The 13,783-nt window shown below is 45.3% G+C and overlaps 1 protein-coding gene across 1 annotated transcript in view; it reads right to left on the minus strand.

Moving 5' to 3' along the window:
* Positions 1-1,750: 1,750 nt before the first annotated feature.
* Positions 1,751-13,783, minus strand: part of LOC131267667 (uncharacterized) — a 60,286-nt gene continuing 48,253 nt past the window's right edge. Inside the window, exons 2-6 of the mRNA XM_058270595.1 lie at positions 6,355-6,453; positions 6,059-6,257; positions 5,798-5,976; positions 5,559-5,724; positions 1,751-5,482 (exon numbers count right to left, since the gene is read on the minus strand). Of these exons, the coding sequence (XP_058126578.1) occupies positions 4,560-5,482; positions 5,559-5,724; positions 5,798-5,976; positions 6,059-6,257; positions 6,355-6,453 (1,566 nt within the window). The 3' untranslated portion in view covers positions 1,751-4,559. The remainder of the gene's footprint in view (positions 5,483-5,558; positions 5,725-5,797; positions 5,977-6,058; positions 6,258-6,354; positions 6,454-13,783) is intronic.

The raw sequence follows: 13,783 nt of genomic DNA on the forward strand, positions 1-13,783 counted from the left end.
TTCTTCAGTGTTTGGCTCGGCAGGCTCCAAGTCTTCAAGGAGATTTTCAGGTGAGTCATCTATGACATGTACTTGGTCGAGGAGCGGTATTTCTTCTACGTATCCTTCATATCCTGATGTGTAATTTGGTGAAGCATCGGTTTCCTGTTTAATAACCACTACGGTATCATTTTCCGGAATAGTTGATGGCACAGTTTCGTTGGTTTGTACTACTTCAGGAGGTTTCAATGCGGAGGAGTAATTCTCAACTCCCGATAGTACCGGACTTCCACCCTGACTCTGTGTAGGATAAACTGGCGGCATTAAAGCCATTATGTTCGGTTCGGGCAGCATTTCCACCGTTGGTGTATTTTCTTCAGTTGGTTGGCTAGCGGAGGACACTGAATCGGGCCGAGTTATTATTTGTGGCTCTCGTACAGATTCTGGGGCGGATTCAACGGCTGGCATTTTGGATACCGGAACTGTTGCGATGGGAATCCCCAATTGTTCGCATGCCCACGTATATGCTCCTTTAGTATTTAATTCCATCTGCTCGTGAAGGTTCAATTTTCGCAATATGGTAGGGATTTCCAACTGGGCGAAGCTGGGCCGATAGAAATCGTATATTGCTTTTATAATTTTATCGACTTTTTCCGGTGTCAGTTGTGTATTGGGGAATTTTTGCATTCTCTTGTAAATCGCCAGCTCGTAGATGTTCGTACTAGATTTTATATAATCGAGGCTGTACTCCGGTGCCTCCGTGGTCGTTATGGGCCGTGAAGAAAGAATAGAGCTGGAGGTTGTAGTATCATGGATATCAGGAGAATTCTTCTGCGTGCAAACGGCATCAGGTGGTAGTGGAATAACAAACGAAGACTCAGCGAGACGAGCACGTTTTGCCGAAGGCTGTTGCTGGTCGGTGTTTGAATTGGATTTATCTGCCATTGTAGAGTGCTCTGATGTTCGATTATTTATTACAATGTTTTGTTGTTCCCCGTTGGTGTCCGTGACTGTGATCGACGGTATTTGATTACTGAGAAAAGGTGAAATTGTGGGTGCTGATATCCTTTCTACACGATACTTCCATTCCGGATCATCATAACAACGGCCAACTTTATATTTCCTGTTTAGTCCGTCGTCGTCGAACTCAAACTTTTGCCAGATCAGCAGCGTACGCTTTTCGATCGGACCAAGTAATTCGGTCAATATACGATCCTCAAATTCGGCAAATTTGTGCCACACTTTCTTATAGTTTGAGTGCTTTTTGATTTTCGCCAACAGTTTTATCCTTTCCTTTCGTGCCGCGAGCCTTCGTTCTCTAATCCGTTGGTATTTATCGAGTTTCTGCGGCTTTCCAGACCAGTTGGTGGAACTCGACTGTAGCGCTATGTCTTTACGTTCCTCCTCTAGGACCTGATAACTGCGCGTCATACAACCGAGGCACTTTTTTTCCAACCCCTGTATTTTGGAGATTTCGCTTTCCATTCCACTTCTTGGAATTTTTAACAGTTGCTTTACATTTCAAACCGATGTTTCTTTTACTTGGCAGGTTGTGCAATTGACGTAAGGGTTGAAATAGAAGTGCTACGTTTCTTCGATATTTGAACCAGACGTTATGTTATAAAGTTGAACAAATGTTGTAAATGTTTTTGGTGTAAATTTGGAGTTTCATCAGCTAAAAACCCGTTGTCAACCAATGAGAATTGTCATCACAAAATGCCCATAAAAAACTGTACTCAAAGGCATACCGTTTTCTTATTAACATCTCGCATTCTTTCGCTCACCCACCCGCCATATTTATTCGCTCTATTAACGTTTTTCATGTAATGTTTTTGTTTCCTTTTCTTGTCTCTTGTCTACACGTTTAATTTTTGCTGCTGTAAAATTTCGCCAACATTTTTCAGTTCAGTTTCTTGGTAGCATTAGTTTACTTTACTATTCATGGCCATGGTTTGCTTACTGGGATGCAGTTGCTGAAGTGTGTATGACCACTATTTAAGCACTTTGCCTTCTGATGCTTGTTCAGATGATTAAGATTGCTCTCCATAATGGTAGATTCCCGCTTTTAAAGGGCGCCTTTTGCCATGCGTCCTGTGTTAGTTGGGAAAATGGGAACGACACAGCAATACGACAAGTTTCTTGCATGTTTCTCAGCATTTATTTTGCGAATTTGCTTAGTCGACGAGTTAATCGTGGATAGAGCGCACGACATTAACTTTTTTTTTGTTAGTAACGTTAATCGCGCATTGCAGTTGTTTTCGGGGTACGGCTTAATAGAGATGTAAAGATACTCTCGTGCTCTCAACACTCAGCAACAGAATCGATTTCAGTTCATATCTATCGGATCTTTCAAGCAAACTGGGGACATTCTTCCGGAACTTAATAGTAACTTTAGATGGCTCATGTTCTTTTTCCTTGTTGATGTGTTTTTATATTTGCCATGTTATGCACAACGTTCTTACGTGGTACATTTTATAAGGATCTCGCAAACAGCCCAATGCTGTAGTTCGTATTGCTTAATCCTAAAACAAGTGTGAAGCAGCCCAACGGAAATCATAGTTAGTTGAACGTTGATTTTTTCTGCTCATGTGGTCGAATGGATCCTACTTTTGTGTAGTATATTTTTTTGCAATTTGTTACCTTTTTTGATTTGTTGTTTTGTTTAAGCATATAAATCAATTTGCCATATTTATTTATGATTCAGCTTGGAAGCAATGGCCTATTTACATGGTACGGGACATTTGGTTGATTAGTTGCTGTTCCTTGTTGTATGTATGTGTTGTTCAGTACGACTTCTTTTCTTGTTTCTCTAGCCCATCCATAGTAAAACAACTAAATTTAAACTCTGCCATATACTGAAAAATCGTTAAATTTTAAATTATACTACCAACAGTGATACTTTATGGTGACTTTTCACAGATTTATTGCACCCACCAAGTAAAAACGAGTTTAGATATGAAGACCTATATTCCAAAAATGTCGATCTTCATCGCAATTGGTCTAGGTAGCAATTCAGATAGAAACGTATTGAAATTACGATGTTTGAAGTATGTGTAGTATTTGAAATTTATTTAAATTCTCTGCTTTACTCAACAGGTCCGCGTTTTTATTGATTGGTGCTTTAGTTTTCAACAATGCGTTTAATTGCACGAATACTTTGTTGTAGCATGATTTCAATAAACAATTACTAAACTTAGTTAACAATACATAGATAATACCTCACCCTTTGCTAGGCTTTTTATGATAAATTCTTTGAAATTGCTTTAACAAATTTTTAAACATCTTCTATTGTGCATCTGAACATAACGGGTACGTTAGGTTATATAGCAAAATGAAAATGTACAGGCGCATTTCGCATACGATAAGTGTATTTTGTTGTTGTTCTCCTGTGTTCTCTCGGTTGATCGGCAATGTTTGTGTTATTTGTTCTATTTCATACCATCTCTGCTAATAGACATAAAACAGACGCAGGTGAATAGCAGGGAGTTTTCATTGGTTTTTTTCCGTTGAGTTCGGGATGTTTGGCAAGGATGTGTGTCTACTTGAAATGACAAAAACGGTACCTTCGATGGGAAATAGAAAGTATATAAAGTAGTAATTTTGTTGCCACAGTAAGTACTAAACGTCCTGGAAGTATCTCAATTTTGTTTCTCAAGTGAATGTATCTTAGTTCCATGCAAGTCCACGTGCGACGCTGTACTGGTTTCTCAAGAGTACCACCCCCTGTGGTACGTTGCGGCTCGTGATTGCAGGGTCATTTCCTACACAACGCGATTAAATAGCTTGTACGGTAATTCAAGGTAATAGCAAAATAGCAAATACCTATTCGTTCATACAATCCTTTGCCTGCAGAAGGCTGTTCCGAGAGAAGTGGCTCAATTTACACATTAAAAATATATATATTCTTTCCTATACATTTCCTTACACAATCTGTTGACGATATGTAGAGCTAGACACTAGACAATGGTTTTTTTTTATTACGTTGTTTTTCCTTGTGAATGTCTCAGCAAGAAGCCATGGGAATGAAGAATACTTCAAAAGCTATCGAAGCGTAAAACCAATAGACATCACCGAGCTCAAATGCACGAAAAGGAGCGTTGCGTTTGCGTTTGCGTTTCCGTTACTAGTTTCTCCATTTCGGATCCATCCCGGATCCCGTTTTGCTTTAAACTGTCTGTTTAAATGCGGTTGGTTCGTTAGGTTGGCTTAGAGCAGCATTAGTGATCTGCACAGAGGTAACGAGAGGGAAGCCATAGGCAAAAACGAGAAAATAAACCTGTTATCATTATCTATTGCGACATCAGACGTTTGCTGGGAATGTTTTGCTGGCCGAAAAATGTTCGACTGGATTGTGAATTTTCAGGCGGGTGGAAAGGAAAACGCCAGCTTCTCCCTTGCCACTTCCTAGCAGATCATACAGCCTTGGGTAGTGATAGCGTTCGAAGACACGGTATCGGTGTTCTGGCCTCGTAACCAAATGGAGGCTGTCCATTGGGTGTGGCGCGTGATTCATCTACAAGGTAATATGTCCTATGGATGGGATGGTTATATCTAGTAGTAGCAAAGGATCTGCTCGTAATCTACTGTCCTAACTTCGCTGGACTTAACACTAGCTCCGGTTCGGTTTTGGTAGTGTGCACGGTAGACGCATGCAGCAGCGGCGCGGGCGCCACCGTGCTGATCGTGCTGGTTCCTAGGGTGATTGGATCTTGCTGCGTGAAAGGCGGTGGCGAGAAGATGTAGTTGCTACTGCTGCTGCTGCTGTTGCTGTTGTAGTGCGGCGAGGAAGCATCCGGTATCGAGCCGGCAGACGCCCGGTACACTGGGTACGAGGTCGACGGCAGTGGCGACAGTTGCCCGGGCAGCGGCGTACTACCGACGAAGCTTACCGATACCGGTCCTATCACACCGCCGGCCATCGAGCTGGTTTGGGGTGGCAGTGTTAGCAAGTTTCCACCAGAGGCGCTCGTTCCGGGCTGCGAGGTGACCGGTTTACTATGACTACTACCGCCGGCACTATTGCTACTACTATGGGCGGATCCTAGCAGGGTGGACCCGCCGTTCGCGGGCATCGGTACCGTGAGTGAGGAGGAACCGCCGGCCTGCTGCATCGTCTTCGTTGGCGAACTGAGTGGCGTCGGACCGATGACCATGAGCGACGTCTCCATCTGGATGTTGGAGCAGTGTTCACTGGGCACCGCACCGCCACTTCCGTACGCCGAAGTCTGCAGCTCACGCGCCGGTTTCTGCTGGTGGACCGATGTCCGCTGACGGCGTAGCTTGCTGTCCTTTCGCTGGTGGCTCGATCCGCTGCTGGGTGAATGCTCGTCGTCCGGATCTTCGCCCGCCAGATCTATCACCTGCATGTCCGACCGAGCCGCACCGGATGATGATTGTTGACCAGCCGCTCGGTGCCGGTGCGAGTCGTCCTCTCCATCCGATATACTAACGATAGCTGCCTCATCCCGCCGGGAGTCAATCTTTTTCAGCTCTAAAGGTGGCTCTACAGGAAAAATGGATGGAGAAGGAAAATAAACCAAACTGTAGAGAAAGGCTACATCATTTATTGACCATCGTACCTTCTAATTTCTCCGGCTCTTTAATGATAGGAACGATTCGGTTCGAAGACACCTTCTGCTCGTTTTGCAGAAACAGTGACGTGGTCGCAATTTGCCGCAAGGCCTCCACACCCTCGTAGGTTTTGGTTTTGACGATGGATTTTGGATAAATCTGAGGCTGTTTTGTCTACAACAAAGAAAGAAAGCCGAAGACGGTTAGGGTTCGGTTTCCATCAAGCAAGAATACCCTCTGCTCTTACCGGTATATGAGGTCCGCGTGCTATCGATACTCGTTTACTGTCACCTCGCAACAGGGAAGTTCTATGATCTGCGTCTATCTTGGCGTTTTTCTTATCTCGCGCTCTACGACTAGATGATATACAATGGGATGGGCATATACAAAATAGGATACGTAATATACAACAAATTAAGCCGAGACCTAAAACGAGTGGGAGAGAGAAGAAAAATATGAATCACTTGCTCGGTGGCCCTTGCCACTCCATTTCGGCTCGGTCAATTACCAATTAACGATGGCCCGATTAGTCTTAGTTCAACCGTCTTGAATCCTTTCTCGCCGGTACCGACGAATGCTATCACTAAACCAATTGCTATGGTACCTAAACCTACGTATAGGAAGGCATTGGCGAATGAACTGGGTCCTCTGAGTACGCCGAGTAGGTCTTCATCGTCCGAGGATCCGCCTAACGATGAGTCTTGTATCTGCGCCGCGAGGGAGAAGACCGAGGGAAAAGTGCACAAGTCAGCTGGTTTTTTAATTGAGGCTCGTCGGGTTCGGGTTTCCCACTCTCGGACTTACCCGATTCCGTTTGACCCATCGCCGATGGCAGGAGGCGGGTGTTTCCTGCACGCTGCAACGTCTTCCTCTCTCTAGCCATGCTGCACGACCCTGGGCACACTGGGCAATATAGTGGCAATGATGAGATGAGGACAGAAAAGAACGGAAAGACGATTAGTAAACGGGCAACTGGACCATGGAAAGAGGGGAGTCAAAGAGAGGGGTTGAGGTATTGAAGGAAATTGTCTAAGAGGACAGCGAAGAAATATAGTTGTTTTTTTCCTAGAGTTGGAAGTCGTTAGTTCGTAGCAAGTCACTGCCTAAGGATGCCGTTACAATTAACCTCTTTTCGAAGGAGCCTGAGAATGTTTTATCACAGCATTTTGATATGAAGCTTTCATTTAATTAATGCGAGAGTGTTTCATTCATGGTACTGCATTTCACAAAGTTTTTTCTTGTATTTTATTTTGTCTTCATTCGTTGCTGATTACGCCATTATTGGAACGACGTTTGTTGATCTCGTCACGTTGATCGTAATGTTCGACTTTGGCAGGTATTTGAAGAAGAACACGGAGAAAGAGAGAGAGAGAGAGAGCGAGAGGAGGAAATCGGGGAAGTAGCTTACCTAGAATCAGCAGAATAGTGGAAGTAGATAGAGTGTGCAGAAAGAAGTTGGTGCACGGTTTTGCGAGGCGTACACAGGCGTGTATGCAGAGACAGTAATGGAGTGTCGCTTAGGTCGTTTCAGCGCGTGAAACGTTGTTAGGTAATTAGAAAACACAAGTGAAAGATAGATTCTAACTACATCCAGTAAAACGGTACTCAAGCTGGCGGGGGCAGGCTGTAAACAAGTAACAACTACGGAAGCTACCATCTAAAAACACTAACAGAAACCCAAAAACATCACAAGCATTCCACGGGCAACGCACGGCATTGGGTTTCGCAGCGGTAGTAGAAGGATGCGCTTCCATTCTCTCACGTCGAAGGCGACGCAGCGTCGAGGCTTACTTTGCCACATTGCTGTGATGTGCTTTATTGTGCGCTTGTGACTCTTGCTCTCGGTTGCTGTTGTCATCTATTGTGCCTGATTGTGTTCGTGTTTCAGTGTGTGTGTGTGTGTGATTGTGAGTGTTTGTGCGCACCGGTGTTTACGGTATTCGGGGAGAAGTTATGGCGAAAGTTTGTCGTATTGACGGATTTATCGTTCACGTCTCCGCATCGAATCGTGGTCGTCCACTCAGCTCGTTTAGCTTGATTTATATCTGCGGCCTAGAATTACTTACCCCGTTTTGAGTGTGAAATTTGTGGTATGGTAGTAAGTGAATTTTACTTCGTGGTACTTAGTTGGTATTGAATGGTGATCGAAGTAGCACTAGCCGCGTATTGGCAGTGCTTTGTCTTTTTATAAGGTAGGTAAACTATAATTATTCGACTAATTATTATCATTATCAATCTTTTATACTTTTGTGGTAAAAGTGGTAAGTTGTTTGCTTGTAAATACTTTTACAACAACGTCTTTGGGGACAAAAGTTATATTGAAGTCCCTCCCTATTGAAGACCCTCAATTTACAACATAACATCAAAGTTAACTGGGTATTTGTGCTCCTTTTTACAAAACCCTTTTTTTCTAGTATTTCGGTTCTGTTTTCATGTCGTCATTTCATCATTTGGCAGCAATTGGCAACGTAAAAGATTGATAGACCATTCGCTGGTACCGGAATCGAAGTGCCTGCGAAACATCCATAAATAACGAATGTGTTCATGCATTTTAATTACTTCCTAATCACTTTAACTTGACGAAGCTAAACGCGCTCGAGCGGAAGCGCAATTTGAAGTCGCACGGGAAAATTCCTATGTGTCCCATGAGGCCAGAGCTGGTAACGTTCAGTCCCAACACCCAGCTCGTCGTCCTAGTTCCGGTTGGTCAATCCGTGGCACGAAAGGACGGATTTACTCGGTGGGAGGTTCGCGACTTGCATCGTCGTCTTTCGCCCACAACGAGTTGGAGCAATGGCTGGTGGTGGCTGGTCCTGCTCGGTATAATCACGTTGTCGTCCGACTGGCCTTGCCGACATAGTGTGCTATGCTTCGGAATCGTACCGCTTCACCGTACCGCGACGATAATAATAACCGTTTCTAATAACGGCGATAAATGTAAACGTCAGCTAAAATTGTGCATATTACGCGCGATGTACTGGGTGGCCGGTGGACATCCATGAGGTCTACGAGGCCTTCGGTACGATACAACGACCCCGGGAAGTCTGGCACTAATCGGTGACCAACACGTACCACGGGGAAAAGGACCAGACGCAAAAGTTGTAGCACGTAACGGTGAAGCAGAACGTTGCAAATGTTTAACGTTCAACATCCAATCGGTTCGCCAACGATGGACAACGACAAACGGTTGATTCCTTTGCTTTGACTCTAACCCCTGACTTGTATCTCGTTATAAAGGGAGTATCGTTGAGGAATCAAATGAGTTTTCGCCCGACGATGATTAGGTACAACAAATCATGGAAATTAACCTCCGGTAACCGCTCTGCAATATACATAATTGCAATGTGGTACTACAAATTCCTGCGACGGACTGTTGGGCCAAGTCGTTTTGAGTACGGAAAATGCAATTGGAGCACAGATTATCGACTTTCTTGTCGATCTTGTTGTTTGAGTGAACAATATTGGTTGAGTTTAGGAATAGACTTTACTGGAATATTAGAGAATTATTTATAGGCTTAAAATCTACTAATACCAAAATTGTTTTAATTCTTGGTTTTGGTCCAATAAAATTAATCAAATGAGGTTTGCCCGAAAAAAATGTTATTCCATTTAGCAACCACTTTCTTATTTAAAAACCGTGGTCATTTCATATTTATCAAAGTCATCCCGGAACCCATTTGGGGGCTAAGATTTCATGATGAACCATCCGTACCATAAAAAAATCGTTTGACGTTTTTACTTGAGGCTCGTTCTACCTCAGCGAGGGTGCAACGGCGTTTCGTGAAATGAAATTCCGGTCCCGAGATTCGCTGACATAATAGTTTTAAGCTGGGAAACGGTCCTTCCGGGTTCGTACGTAGCTGCCTCATCAAGGCGGCACATTAATTTCCCTCCGTGGGCCACCGGGAGGTCATAACACTCACAGTCGGCGCTAGAGACTTGTTGTTGCCGCCCGTTTCCGGCCCGATGTTTCCGGATTCCGTTCCGGTCAGTGCAACAAGGTTCGTGGGGGGAAGGTTCCGTCTGGCTTTAAGGCCGGCAGCAGCGTTTTGTTTTATTTTTCGCCACCGTCCGAGACCGTTGCTTGAACCGCAAGGGGCCACTTGACCAAAACGAACCGAACCGATTGTCTTTTGCAGCCCGCAACAAGTGCCCTATCTGTGTGTATTTTATGAGCACACGTAGCCGCCTCTAAGCAAACCTCCTCCAAAGCGAAAGGGACACTACGGTGGACGTGTGTCCAGTTTCGGGGTGCTAGTAAATCGTGAACCGAACCCGTGGAACGTGTGCTCCGGGTCGCTTAACTGGCCGGCTAGCAACAAGTTTCTCTAGTCGACAAGACAAGAAGAAAAAAGGCCACGATTGAGAGAGAGTAAAAAAACAGGTGCTCCTCCCCAGTGAACGAGGTAGGACAAACATCCGCGAGGAGCTGGCGGTCTTCCGGCCTTTGAAAAGGAAGTTCCACTCATGCAGCACGAAAGGCCGGAAGTAGCGCTGCCCGGAGTTTCTGTTTGTATGGAGTACAAGCAAAAGGAGCTTCCAGTAGGATGAGCGTCGAGATAAAGCACATCATTAAGGAACTACTGTAGACACACGAGCATACACACACACACACATCCTTCCTAACGGTAAACGATAAAAGCCATCCTCCTTACGGCACCCTATGGTCGCCTTGTCTGAGACGTAGGTCTTGGTCAACAGCGCAGTCTTGTGTGTGGGGAAATTCACTTTAACCTCCCCAAGGCAAGTTCTTCTTTGGCGCACTCCTTGGAATGAAGTGGGTCGGTTTTCTGCTAGACGAAACACATCGTCCTTATGCGAATTTCGCTTCCCCGGACTCGGTGGTTAGTGAGGTTGGTGTAGTTCCTGGTCGTTTGCGGTTCGTTGGTCAAGCAGAATGGCAGAATGATGTATTAATCAATTAGTGGTTCATATTTAACAGTTTGGTATAAGAAACGCCCTTTGGTAAAGACACCGTTTAAGAAAACAAAAACTAAACAGGAGAATACTTTCATATCCTTAGTGGACAGCATGAGTTTCAATTGAAAGTTTGTGGCAACAAATATTTTGTTAGCATCAATTTGAAAAGATGACGTTTAACATAGGTTTAGCGAAAAATTTGGAAATATTTCAGTCAGCAATTTGTTGGCTCCATTTCGGGACATTTCATTTAATTTCGCAACCAAATAACAAACATATCTATTTACAGATATCGATTGCCTTCACCTTCCGGTGATGGCTTTCACCGGAAACCGGCTGTGGTGGTTACACACAGCGAGAAAATTAGAAAAACGCATCCATTTGATGATGGGAAATGCATTTTCCAGCCCCAAATCAAAAGCGAAGCATAATCGGTGGTGATGATTGCGAAACCTGGTTGCGGCTGGCATGGCTTTCAATCGGTTTTATTGTATTGCAAAAACCGACGCCTGGGCAACCGGAGACAGGTGGTAGATATTTTACATTTTATATTTCCGGCCCACAACCCGCCGCTACGTGTCGAAAGAAAATGGCAGCCGTACCCCCGGCACGATGATGGGCTTATCTGAGGCCGGCGAAGGCCACAACGGCGACCGCAACAAACCAAAAAAAAAAAGAAGGAAAACAGGAAAACTACATTGGAACCAACTCCGGAAAATCTAATACCTTCCCCCCGGGTCCCCCAGCCCTTCCCTAGGTTTGCCAAGCGAATTAAATGGGGGCTCAGTTTCGCGATGCACTTCTGACAGCCTCGATAGCACGATAAACACGGGTATTCGCACGGTCACCCGGGTTTTCCGGTGGTTTCTATTTTAATAGAGGAATGGGGATGCAACTAACCACCCTCTCTCCCTTCTTTGACCCCCGGAGACCATGACTGTGCCTCGCAATTGAAATAGAATAAATAATTTCGTCGCTCGCCCAAAATCGTCGAGCGGCGGGTGATGATGCATTCGGTTGTTTCGTTTTCGAACGATTTCAGGGGGTTGGAGGGGCCATCTTTTACCACCCCAATGCAACCCACTTCCCTCTACCGTTTGTTGTGTGGCTGTCGCATCAAGGGCTTTTCCCCGTCCGTCGTACCCTGTTTGCTTCTCGGTTGGTGCAGTCTGTTCCGTGGCGATGCAAAACCCAGCCGAATCCCAGCCAAGGATGGGGCCAAATGCTTTTTCCTCCATTTCTATTTTATTTAAATGGTCGAGCCACAAACCAATAGGAAGGGCGAAGGGGGAAAGGAATTTTCACCGAAGTAGAAAGTGGACCGGCAATGGCAATGTCAACTAATTTCGGAAGGTTCTGGTTTCCGCGTGCGGATGGTTGATATTAGTTTTTGTGTTTGCTGAGCATGTTCGAACGCCCGTTTCCGGTCTGATACCGATGGAGAATCGGTATTTACAGATGATGTATTGTGTCGGTTTCAAAATGTTAGACTCGTATTTGATTTGACTTGTTCTAAATAGTGTCGAAAGAATCGTTTCTTTGAGTTATTGGGACAACATTGGGTGTTTATTTAAAATGTATGTAAATGCAAAATGTAAAATGTTAAACATATTATAATATTGGATATTTTTTCAATCTTTTAGGTAAAATTAGATCAAAGAAATGATCAAATAACGTTCTCCTGAAGGAGTTGAAAAGCATTCCTCCGCTTCCCTTATGCAACAGGCCAGCGATCAAGTGGCGATTCATTCATCGAAATGCGTTTCAATTGATTTAATACCGAATCGATTTCGGTTGACACTTCGGGGAACCAGGGGCGGTTTTGTATCAATTATCCGTGTCCGGTCCGACCCTCGGGTGGTGGTGGTGGTATCAGCCGGTCGAACAAGCACGATTCCGGCGTCCTTAAACATCGCCGATGTTATCTTCCAGTTCCAAGCAATTGAATCTTCCCAGCCGTGGGGTTCGTCACCTTTCAGTTTTATCTACGCCTGTGTGTGTGTGTGTATGTTTTGCTTGCCCGCGAAAGTGGATCCATCCGTCTGTGCGACCACCGCGGGACAGATAAGCCACCGAGCGGGCTATAAATCAATCAATCACTTCGGGGCACGTCGTGGGAATCGTTTGTCGTCCGGCAGCCAAGTGGCAGTAATCCTAATCGATTTACGCAATTACCCGACCTCCCACATTCTCCACCGAGCACAGCACGCGGCCTTTCGTCGGATCATCGGCGAATGCCCATCGATTATCGGAATCGAACGGCAGATACGGAGAACGAGGCCACATCATGGATCTTAGTCGTGCTCCTCAAGGAAACACCCGATCGAAAAGCTACACGGATGGTTTACAAATCGTAAAACACCGGAACGATAAAACACGAACCGACAGTAAGCTCAATTAGAGGAGACACGAGTTTTCGAACGGACGGAGACGGTCGGCGAAAAACCCACGTCGTCCGTTGTCGTCTCAAGAAGATGTCTCATAAAATGACACGATCTAGACGTGTGGATTCGTCGTACATCGAACGAAGTAAGTCACGCCGGGCCCATTAAATCCTATCGCTCTTTTTGAGTCGCTTTATGCCCCCTCCAGCCGGGGGGTGCGATCGATGGCGGGGAGGGGAGGCCAGTTTCCGCCATTTGGCATCTGTCACAGGATTCGGTCCTTGTGCGACGTGTCAAGGCGAGCCGTTTTCCCTTACAAGCTCCGCGTGTTCGTGTGTCTCTGTGTTTACCCAAGCGACAAGTGATAAAGTTGCCCATTTTGGAACTTATCTTACGCCACTAAAAGTGACATTTAGAGCACGATCGTAAAGAGGGAGGGGATGGAGGGAAAAATCCTCATCGACTTGTATATGTTTTGTTTCCTACTTCCTCGACCTGCCTGTAGTAATGCTTTTCGTTACAACATAGGACATGCGGTTGAATCTTTCCGCATGGTCGATTGGGGCGCATACGGTTTCGAAATGAACGCCAACGTTCCGGGGCCCTGCTTGTGCACCGTCTCATAATAATGCGCTTATGATGCGAAAATTCTCCCCCGGAGACGGGTTTTGCCTCCCCTTTCCCCACGCTTACCAAAGCTCCGTTCGTGTGTTTGGGGTCATAATGTTGCAGGAAACATGATACCAACTTGCGCCGCGGAGTCCTTACGAAGGGCTAAATATGTTGTACCGCGAACGCTATCCTTCCCCGGTTAGTGTTGTACCCGGAACACGCTCGTCCCCGGAACCCATGTGGTGTGGAGTCTCGGCGCGGTTGTCAATGAAACGTAATCGAGAAATAATGCGGCTGGTGTTTTTTTCCTCCTGCTC

Source organism: Anopheles coustani, chromosome 2 (assembly GCF_943734705.1).
Source record: "Anopheles coustani chromosome 2, idAnoCousDA_361_x.2, whole genome shotgun sequence".
Lineage (NCBI taxonomy): Eukaryota > Metazoa > Arthropoda > Insecta > Diptera > Culicidae > Anopheles > Anopheles coustani.